Source organism: Sinocyclocheilus rhinocerous, unplaced genomic scaffold (assembly GCF_001515625.1).
Source record: "Sinocyclocheilus rhinocerous isolate Xijiao unplaced genomic scaffold, SAMN03320098_v1.1 scaffold189, whole genome shotgun sequence".
Taxonomy (NCBI): Eukaryota; Metazoa; Chordata; class Actinopteri; order Cypriniformes; family Cyprinidae; genus Sinocyclocheilus; species Sinocyclocheilus rhinocerous.
The window spans coordinates 778,823-790,118 of NW_015667354.1; the positions used below are offsets into that span (position 1 = coordinate 778,823).

General features: G+C 35.8%; 2 protein-coding genes across 3 annotated transcripts in view; one reads left to right on the forward strand and one right to left on the reverse strand.

Moving 5' to 3' along the window:
- LOC107733822 (ubiquitin carboxyl-terminal hydrolase 7-like) overlaps positions 1–3,584 on the forward strand; it is a 30,844-nt gene extending 27,260 nt beyond the window's left edge. The window contains exons 28-29 of the mRNA XM_016545622.1: positions 1,310–1,400; positions 1,492–3,584. Coding sequence (XP_016401108.1) covers positions 1,310–1,400; positions 1,492–1,598 — 198 coding nt within the window. The 3' untranslated portion in view covers positions 1,599–3,584. The remainder of the gene's footprint in view (positions 1–1,309; positions 1,401–1,491) is intronic.
- A 214-nt stretch (positions 3,585–3,798) lies between these two features.
- On the reverse strand, positions 3,799–7,671 carry litafd (LITAF domain containing). 2 transcript variants are annotated; one of them, XM_016545688.1, is made up of 5 exons: positions 7,575–7,671; positions 5,761–5,831; positions 5,479–5,589; positions 4,488–4,656; positions 3,799–4,401 (listed from the first exon to the last, which is right to left on the reverse strand). In XM_016545688.1, the coding sequence occupies exons 2-5, from the start codon at positions 5,804–5,806 to the stop codon at positions 4,287–4,289; spliced, it is 441 nt and encodes a 146-aa protein (XP_016401174.1). In that variant the 5' UTR covers positions 5,807–5,831; positions 7,575–7,671; the 3' UTR covers positions 3,799–4,286. The 2 variants fall into 2 exon arrangements, with proteins under 2 accessions (XP_016401174.1, XP_016401172.1); XM_016545686.1 differs by having other exon boundaries at positions 5,761–5,828; positions 7,575–7,670.
- Between the last annotated feature and the right edge of the window lie 3,625 nt (positions 7,672–11,296).

Here is an 11,296-nt window from a genome sequence, read left to right on the forward strand (position 1 = left end):
TATATATATATATATATATATATATTAGGGGTGTCACGATACACATATTTGTATTGAACCGTTCGGTACGCATTACAAACCAAACGATTCGTTGAACTAATCCTATTGCATATGGAAAATAAAAGAGCTTAAAGTGTGTGAAATATATTGTTCTCAGTGCCACTATGCTCAACAATGAAGCCCAAATGACGTAACAGGCAAACAGTGGCATAGCGGACAGACCCATGATAACCTCCCTGTGCTGAGTTGCGTCGAAAGATGATGAACTTGTATCGACGATAGCCAGAAATATTGTCAAAAATATCAATTATTGACAATATTAAGAGGATTTGGCATTTCCAATTAATGTAGGCCTGTTACATTCTTATTTTTATTAGACCTATTATTATTGTGGATTTACTTTTATTATTAAATTAAAATGACAATTAATTTGCCCAGCAATATATCAGCATAACTGACATGCTGCGAGGATAACAAAAGATTAGGCTATTTACTCTTCAATTAAAATGTGCATATATACCTGCTCTAAAAGACTTTTTTTTTTTTAAAACAATGAATTATAGGCCTATAATTAAAATATTAACTCTGCCGTCATCAATAAAAATCCATGAATAAAAAGCTTTAGCCCATTTCAAACGCCAGCTTAAAAAAAAAAAAACCTGTTTAACACAATACGTTTCTAGTCTTCTTTTTTTTCTCTTTGTACGGGCCACAAGAGGAATGTTAAGGGAATAAATAACAGTTAGCTATATACCGTTATTAGCATTTGTTGAAGTAGATTCGTCTCTCGTTCTCTCTGAGAGAATTTGTGGCATCAGATGCCGAAAGCTCCTTCATTACTCCGTCATTCCGTTTTTACTTTCACTTTCTGCATATAGTGAATTGACTAAGATTAAGACGTTCACCGGCATAACTTTTGCACAAAGTTTGCACGTTGCTTGTGTGATATCCATTGGCTCGCCTTCATGGTTTAAAACAGAAATCTTTCCAACATTGCGACGTAACCAATTACCCCTGTACCGAATGTACCGAACCGTGACACCACTGTGTAGTATCAAACCGAACCATGAATTTTGTGAACCGTTACTCCCCTATATATATATATATATATATATATATATATAAACATTAGTAAATAGAGAAGTCAATGTGTGTACATTATTTTCAAATTCAGTCAATATTTGAGGTCAAATTAAATGAATCCATAAAATTAAAATGACCATTGCTCACTAATTAGCAGATCGTAGTCCAGATTAAGTTTAGTTCCACCCAGATGATCATTCATAAAATGTTTTCCATTTTCTTTTAGTTCAAGTTTGCAATAGTGATGATGGGCCGGCATCAGTATATCAATGAGGAAGACTACGAGGTGAATCTGAAAGACTTTGAGCCACAGCCAGGTATGTTACGCTCCTTTGACCTCTGTAGTCTCAATCAGTAGACATTGTGTTCACGTTTCTGCCAACTTGGCTGTATGCTGTGCTTTCTCAGGGAACATGTCGCACCCGAGGCCTTGGTTAGGGCTCGACCACTTCAACAAAGCTCCAAAGAGAGGTCGCTACACGTATCTGGAAAAAGCGATCAAGATTCACAACTGACAAGCCCCCACTCTAACCGACCATACTAAAGACTTTAACCAAACCTCTTGTGTGCACCACTTTTAACACCTGCTGTCTGGGTACACAGTCACCATGTATGAAGTCTTCAGCTAATGGAGTGACTGCTGATGCTCCTGTTTTCCTTTTTGAGGCTGTTCGATTTGGCTTCTCTAACTGTTGACTGCCTATTTGTCTGGAAGAATGAATTTGATTTTAACAAGAAAGGGGGAACAGTATGTCCTAGACTTTTGTTTTGATTTTTATTGTTGTTTTTTTATTTGTTTGTTTTTCTTTTTTCTTTTTAAGTTAGTTTTTTTTTTTATTATTGTTACGGCAAGAAAGCTGCTGCATTGTGAGGTGGAGGCGATGGAAAGAGGAGTTTTGTCATTTGCAGAAGATTTGAAAGGATTCCTCCATCCTTCAACAAAAAAATTCACCGCAAATGGCTGAGGCTTTTGCTAGTTGCCCTGACATGGTTGTCTCTTTTCTGGTCCCTTACTGCAACTAGTCAATTTTCATGTTTACACGATTCTTCTTTCTCACTTAGTTTAGTTGGAGAAATTCAGTTTGTCTTCTCTGGAAATCCTGTATAAAGTAAAGAGCCACAGCATCCGTTTTAAAATAAATGAAAATTAAATAAATTGTCTGTACTTCATCTTGCACGTTGGCACTTAATATCCAAGGTTTTACATTTCTCAGCACTGTTAAATGTAATCTTGGTTGGAGTTTGATTTGCATATCCCTTTGGGTTTCTGCCCCTTTCCCCTCTCCCCATAAAGGTTTTTTTTTTTTTTGGTTATCTTCAGTCTTTAGCTCCTCTGTCACCGGCTATGGGATTATTCTGATGGGGAGGGAGGGGTCGCTTGCTGACCTCTCCAGATTCGTTGTACTGTTTGTTGGCACGAGGTTGCAGACGTATACAAGACTGGTTTGGGACTTAGAGAAACCAGCATTAATGAACCAATACCATTTTTTCTCTTTAAGCACAGAAGGAATGCTCCCTAGTGCATAGTTGGCTTTGTAAAAACAATTAAAATTGTATATTTAAAGAATGAACGTAAAATTAAAAGCACCGATTTGTTGGGTACAGATCAATTCAGATGTTCATATTCATTGTGTGTAGTTTTCTTTTGGATCCTGACAGTTTCATTTGGTCTTTATTTTTTTCCTTAACTAAGTGCAGCAGTTTGTCTCGTTTAAGTGCAGTACAAAGAAAACCTGCAGATCACATATTTCTTTTTAGATTTTTTTCTCTCTCCAGTCTAATTCCTCCGTGTAGCAGCAGTGTACGACAACTCTTCCTGTATATTGCCTTTTTGCTGGAAAATGTATGTTGAATAAAATTTTCTATAAAAGCTACAGCCATGGCCCTTGAAGAATTGACTCAACATGGTGTTCAGATTGTCATGCTGTACTAGTGTCACGTAATGTGAAGATTTCAGTGTGTATAAACGGCACATGCAGAGTTCTCATTGAGGTATTGCACAGACACATTTCAGTTTTATATTATTACATTTAAGACCGTTCCATTTAGATGAACATGTGACATTTAACATTATAAAAGATTCAGACTTTTTACAGAAGTGATAAATTGCTAAACAATAACAAGTCGGCTTTAGCAGTATGGTAATTCAAAAAGTGAATTTTAGAAGTATGATTTCCGTTGTTTTATTTAAGAGATATTGTGGGTTCTCAATTGTTTGTTCTCAACCTTTTTGACTCCCGTTGCACACAACAGTATTCAAAGACCCCGTGACTTTTTTTTTTTTCCAGTTTGTAATATATACAAGATAAGGATTTTTTTTTTAAACGTTTCTACAGGTACCTGATAAAATATATTCGAGCTTGACATAACTATAAAAATGTCTATCCTTTATAAATTGCTTATGGAGTTTAATATTAATTTACACGACATTTTAAGCTCTAGACATTACACCTTCGAATGAAGATACCTCATATATCCTGGCTTTTCTAGACAGTGCTTTTTTTTAATTATTATTTAAAAAGTTCCAGGTGGGTGCATGTCGATGCCCTGGAAGAACCATTTTGGTTCCCCAAATAACCTTTCATTTAAACACTTTCATTTTCTCATTTTAATAATCTAAAGAACATTTTATCCAATGGAAGGTTTCCATGGATGTTAAAGGCTCTTCATGAAACCATCAATACCAATACTTCAAAGAAAAAAAAAAGTTGTTGGAGAAAAGTTAAAAGAAATATCTTGCTTTTTAGTTGTTTTAACTCGTTTCAATTATTGCATTGGCTTAATTTACTTAATTTTAAGTCATCTTGAAGCCCATTTGAAGTTTTCTGAGGCCCCTTGGTTGAGAACAACGGTTTTAAATGGTGCGGTTGATGCCCAAATTACTGCTATTTACATCACGTAATTTATGGTTCCACAAACTTCTCAGCCCTCTGAACCCTTAACCATGAGTCCTTTATAGATATACAATCAAAACAATGCGTAGACTATTCATATTCATTTGATAATGTAATAATGTAATGTATTATGTAATCAACGAAGCCTAAGCCAGATGAACACCAAAAGGTTCTCAAAGATCGCAAAGCTTTAGTTTATACTAGATGACATCTGTATTGGCCTGAAAGTGTCCTCCAGTCCTTCATATAGTGTAAGGTGCCACACAAATCCATGAGTGGTGTTAAAATTGGTGAAGGGATGGGATGGGGTTAGCAGCATTGCTTCTTTTCAATGTGCAGGATCTTACTGCATTTCGGGCATGTGTGATAGACGTCTTTGAAAAACTTCATGAAGAACGGAATCAGACAGCAGCATAAAACAAACCTGGAAATGAGGAAGACAGACAGTTTGGCTTTGATAATGTACACAAGATTTGATATTTTTAGCTGCAAATTCAAATGGACTCATACCCGCACAGGATGAAGAGCAAGCACATCAACCAGGCGTAAACTCCCACTTTGTAGGTGACATTGGTTAAGACCTGCTGTTGGCAGCTTGTGCATGTGGCCATTCCTGGTTTGCGACCCAGCTCATATGATTCGTAGCTGACGAATTTGTTTTTGGCTTCCGTTGATTGAACTACAGGAGAAGAATGTGTTTTAGTAAGTTTAGTCATTTTATCATATTTCATCCAATGATTTGTTATACATCTTATATTTAGTACAACTTTGGTACTAGAGGGTCATTCTAGACAGGAACCCTTGATTGTCACAAAGTTGCAAGTAATGTTGTGTTGTACATTTGTTTGTTTGTTCCACCATGGAATGAATTTAAAAAAAAAAAAAGAAGCAATTGTGACGTTTTATCTCATAATACTGACTTTATTTCTCACAATTCCAAGTCGACATCTCACAAATCTGACATTTGTTTCTCAGAATTGTCAGTTGTTCCAGACAGATCCTTTCATTCACAAGATTTGGTGCCCCTTAAAAGCGATTTAAGCCAAAAAAATCTGAGGGGGAAAAAAGGCAAAATTGCGAGATACGAACTCAGAATTCAGAGAAAAAAAGTTAGAAATATGAGATGTACACTCAAAATAAAACTCGGGGGAAAATCAGAATTGCGAGACATAAACGTACAAGATATGAACTCGGAACTGTGAGAAAAAAAGTTTGAATTGTGTTATAAACGTGCAATTCTAAGAATGAAAGTCAGATTTTATGTCAATATATAGATTTTTTTTTATTTTTTTTAATCCATGACGGAAACAGGCTTCCATAAACCCTGCACATATTAGGTTCATTTAAATGTTGTATAAAAGCAATATAATGACATTAGCAACGCTCCAATATAGTATACAGTAAAATCCAGACATTATCAAGCAAAAACATGGGTAATTCTTTCCACATGACTTTTACAACTAACAGTTTTCCAAAGATTAATGACAGGAAACAGGCTCACCAGGTCTGGCTGATTCCATCTGGATTCGAGAATCTCCAATAGTGGAGCTTGGCGGGGTGAATGGAGTGTGCACATGGTAGACCTTGACGTTGGAGCCCTTGGCACCCTCTACTGTTAATGCCAAGTGAAAAAAAAATACAGGTAGAACATTAATGTTTCTGAAATATATCTATTTCAGGATTTCACATTTGTTGCACACACACTGGCTTGCCTGTTTTTAGTCTTATTCCATTATCATGAGTCATTCAAAATGAACAATGATACTATTACTAATTGACTTACCTGGTATGACATACGGAGGTGGGTCCCCGGTTCCGTCAGCACTCATTCTGTCTTTGGCTGGGTGTAAACTGCTGGGACAAAATAGAAGTCTTAATATTGTGACATGATGTTTTACGATCTATTTCTCACATGCTAAAATGTGCTAAAATGACTTAATCTGTGCTACCAACTGAAAGGATCTGTTAAAAGCCCAAAAACTTTTTGACCAAAAAAAAGTCACATTGTGAGCAAGGCACTCGAAAACTGTACTATACTGTAATATACTGTAAATGTGATTATGTATTAGTAACTTGAATTGTCTGTTACTGGCAAGAAAAAGCATGAGAAAATTCTCAGTAAAGATGCTGAAATGGGCAGACGCCATGTAAACTCTGACTTTCTCAGTGAAATAACCTGAACGCTCATTTTTCTCTTCTTCAATAATCATCAATATATGTGTAGCTGCCGGCTTCCTGTTGCTCAAACTTGTTTTGCCAAAGTGAATAAAATGCAAACATATCACAAGTCAAGTGGCATTTATTTTCATGATATGGTAAACGCCTTAGTTAACAAAAAGACAACAGTGTTGCAAGCCCAGGCACTGATTGATACAGACGTCCACCCAAATACAGAAGAGGAATGTTGTTCTGCTGCATGTCTGACTGAGTTACTAATACTCGAATAATCAAACCCTGATGCTTCTCATGGAAAATAAGAGCCGGTTAAACTGACAATTTCTACAGCAATATGATATTATATGTCATATAGACCAAAAAACTGCTCCAGCAGCTGTGCTGATGAGGGATCATTTGGACATAAAACAGCCTGAGTTTGTCATTTGCAATAATTTATCAAATCTCTGTTAAGATGTACTCTCAAATGGGATCTTGTTTTCATTTTCACAAGAACAGGAACTTCTCTAACCAAATGTATCAGATTGGCACAAGAATATCAAATATTTCCAATACATTTATGTCAACGCAGATATAAAGTATAGTTAAGCTATTTTGGTCATGTTTAGGTGTGTATCAGTAGGAGGTGGCCTGGAAACGTCAAACAGCCTAACTGCATCTGCTAAAACACACAAAGTCAAAAAGCACCATTCAGCGGTCAGGTCGCCTTTGAACAAAGCGTTCACTGCGCTGTCTTTTTATTAAATGACGCATTTTAACTCCTGCTATTCAGCCATAACATAGCTAGCGTAACAGTCAAATCATAACAAGGCCTCAAAATCTTTCGTTTAAAGTTAGTAACATTTTGACTTATTTGAACTCTTCTTCTATTCTTCAGCTATTTCTTAAATACCTATCTGTTCTGCCTTGTACTAGTCCAGAAAATATGTTTGAAACTCTGTATTGTTAGCGATTATCATTTCATTGCCTCACTTATTGTATTCATCATATGCAAGTCGCTTTGGCTAAAAGTGTCAGTTAAATGAATGTGTAAGTTATATTTAATTTACCATAAACTGCTTTACTTTTTTCTTATTATATAAAGAGTACAGTATTACAATACCATAATCTGTGAACAAGGACAGTTACTGCGCAGTGCATAACATGTCGATCATTGTTGTTTTTTGTTTTAACTTGTGCTGTCTTCTGATTTGAAACAAATCAGCCATTACATGATCAAAATTACCTTAATCAACAGCCGCTCAACATTTGTCATTCTAATTAAATTCAACAAACCATTCAAAATCAAAATTTAGCAAATTTTTACCTCCTAAACTTAACCCTCTTCTAAGATCATGATAAACGCCCCACCTAAATCCAGAAGCGCTCCAAAACTCCAGACAGTCTAGTTAGTACATTTCCTTGAGCAGAGAGCTTTCTTACCTGTCTTGTTGAGGCTGTCGCTGATGGTTAGACTAAAACCAGTTTCTATGGCGTTTACAAGCTTTTCATAGTCACTCGGCTACTCCACCCCTGCCTACTTAGAATACATTAACATATTCTGTCACCTTTTATGAATGCTGTTGTGACAGAAACAAGAAGGCGGCTGTATGTTTTCCACATCTGTCACTGAAGACGTCTGAATAACCAGTTTTGCTGACAGCAGTAAGTGGCGGGCTATATGAATGTAAACATAGGCCTACTAATTCTCGACTGAAAATGAGTGAAAAATCAGCAAAGTGAATGGTGGTAGCAGGTGTTTTGTTTTCACTTTTCGCACCTGGCATTTCCAACTTAAAGATTTTCATTCTATATTGTGAAGTTGGCCAGAAAATGTCTAATCAGAAGTTGTGTGACTCCTTTGCTCAAACCCTCACGTTTTCTTGAGACTGAATTTGACCGTCTTTGGCATTCTGGAGCCTTGATTTATCTATAAAAAATAATATCTTCAAAACTTCAAAATTAAGCCAGTATTTTCTTAGATTAATTTGTTCCTACTGCCTGAGATGCTAAGATAGGCCAAATGGATGGAAAGAATGAAGGATGGATGGATATTATTATGTGATATGGTGTTAAAAGCCAGTTGGCAGCTATTATTGAAACTTTCGATTTTAATTCTGTTGTATCACATAGTATATATGTGCTTTTATTTACAGTAATGATAGTGTCATTGTGACCCCCCTGTGAAAATTTAAATCTGGTGTCTCTTGAGTACATAATGTTACAATAAGATTAACATATCTGTACAGAATTTATTAGTCTAGATTATGTTTATTTATACATATACTAATACAAGTTGTATATAGTCTGTAATCACGTTTATAAATTACCATTAACCTAGATTAATAAATGCTAGTTTGTTCATTGCATTAACTAATGTTAACAATTTGAAGCTTATTGTAAAGTGTTATCCATATTTTTAATAGAAGATGTGTGATCACTGTCAAGGTGAATCTTTTAAAGCTTATAATGACTGAAATGAGCAGCTTATAATGAGCTTATAAAATTCTTGAAAATCATCAACATCAGTATAACCTGATATGTTAAGCCTTCAATGTGAATTATGTTTAAGGGGTGTTAAAAGGGCCTTAGGGTCCCTCAGACCACAAACAGAACATGTTAAACATCCCGTTACAGTGGTCTGAAAAAATGTGAAAAATCTTTTCTTGAAACTAACTATAGGTATTGTTAGTTAGCAAGGATGTTTCACATTTTTCTGACTCCTCCTTTTTTAAAGTTTAAGATATCGGTCTAATCTGAGGTCGAATCTTTGTAACAGGTAGCATGCCATCATCACATCAGCAATTTAACTAACTTACACACAGATTTGGTAAGTGATAAACTTACAGGGGCTAATGTTAAAAAGGGCTAGTTACAGTTTTTCTCAGTCGCTTTGGTGCATTTCTCAAATCAGAAATTAAATTCTCCAAACTACTTGTACAACCTCCATATCATCTGGTCACTTGTGCACATCATAAAACCAGTTTCTCTTTCTTTTGAACAAGTTGCGATTGCTTTGGTACATTCATGCAACTCTTTATAGACAGAGGACAACGCAAGAGATACAAATTCTGAGAATGGACTTTCTTATTTATTATTTTCATCTTTGTGCCCATATTTCTTTTTCCTATTCTATATCACAATGACGTAGTAAGGTGTTTTTTTTTTTGGTCAGACCACTAGTAAAAGTGTAACTGGGAATTCTATCCAGTCTCTTTCAATTAATATCCCACATACAGTAATGTGTAAATTTGTACTTTTGAAATGATATATGGCATACATAAGCATGTTGCATAATGTTCAGTAACTGTCATCCAAAATGTTGCCATAGTTTACATCAGGTAATACTAACAGTGCCGTGTTATATTGACAACATGACTAAGCATTTTGACTATCTTGTTTGTGAACAATGACACAAGGACTTTTCATTCTGATGGCACTGATATGTTCATTGACATAAATGCTTACTTTTGAGAGATGAACTAAAGATTTTGAGTAAGTTACAGGCTTTTGCAGGTAATCCATTGTGTGGTGTTGTTTGTACGAATTGTTTTGAGAAATGCACATACTTCTTTGCAAATATTAAGGATGATTTGAGAAATGCACCAAAGCGACTGAGAAAAACTGTAAGATGAATGGGTGATGGGTACGGGGAGGGGTGGACTTCATGCGCTCTCCAGGTGTGGCAGGGAGTGGAAGAGTGTCTGCTGCTGATATCATGAGAGTGGGCTCGGCTTCTCAGCTGCGTCTCTTTGTGTGGCACTCCTTTGACTGCGGTTTAGCTCGTCCGGCAACATTCCACCTGCTGTCACCAAACATTTTCTGTTCCACATTCCATGAAAGGGTTGCAAACTTTCTGCTGATGATGTGCGGAAAAAATAATTATAGTGAGATGTCTGGTTTCTCAGGCCTGTAACATTTTCTTATGCTGTCTTGGTCTGCCCATTTCCTCTGGATGTTCACATTTGAAGAGTGTCACCTATGGTTATCTGTACATGTCATCATAACTGAACTTTTTATATATGTGCAATATATACACTACCAATTTAAAAAAAAAGAAATTAATACTTTTATTCAGCAAGAATGCATTAAATTGATCAAAAGCAACAGCAGATATCATCATAATGTTATAATTTCAAATGAATTGTTCTTTTGAACTTTGTATTTATCAAAGAATCCTGAAAACTATCGTTTACACTAAAATATTAAGCAGTGCAACTGTTTTCAACATTTATAATGATAAGAAACATTTCTTGAGCACTAAATCAGCATATTAAAATTATTATAGCATAATAAAATTTGAAGGATCATGTGACACTTAAAAATGGAGTAATGGCTCCTGAACAGCCTTAAATCACCTAAGAAAATCATGTTAAAAGTAATTTTAGTCTGACATAAGTTGCTTCAAAACCCACATATATTGCCACAAAAAACAAAACAAAACAAAAAACATTAATGCAACAAAAGGTCACAAGATGGGAAGTTATTAGCATCATGTGACTTTATTTTTGAGCATCACACGTTCCAAAACCTTTACGTAAGGCCATTGTTCACTCTCTGTATTCTAGTTGAATGGGCTGTGTTCAAAGCTGATACAAAACTATGAAAACACCAGTGTGAACATACATTCTATATTAAAGGGTTAGTTCACCCCAAAATGAAAATGCTGTCATTAATTACTCACCCTCATGTCATTCCAAACCCATAAGACCTTCGTTCATCTTCGGAACACAAATTAAGATATTTTGGTGAAATGTGAGCGCTCTCAGACCCTGCATAGACAGCAACACAACTGTAATGTTCCCAGGTCCAGAAATGTAGCAAGGACATCGGTAAAACAGTCCATGTGACATCAGTGGCTCAACTTCAGTTTTGCGAAGCTACGAGAATACTTTTTGAGCGCAAAGAAAACAAAAATAACATCATTTATTTAACAATTCTTCTCCCCCGAGTTACGTCTTCTGCCATTTTGGAGAGTACCCAAGAGTGTAATCGACGTAATCAGCGTTGTTTACATTCGGGCGAGAAAGTGTGCGCATGAACATAATCTACGTAATCAGCGTTGTTTACGCTTAGGGGAAAGCGTGCATATGCGTTGTGATACTCTAAAATGGCGGAAGACGTAACTCGGGGGAGAAGAATTGTTAAATAAATTATGTTATTTT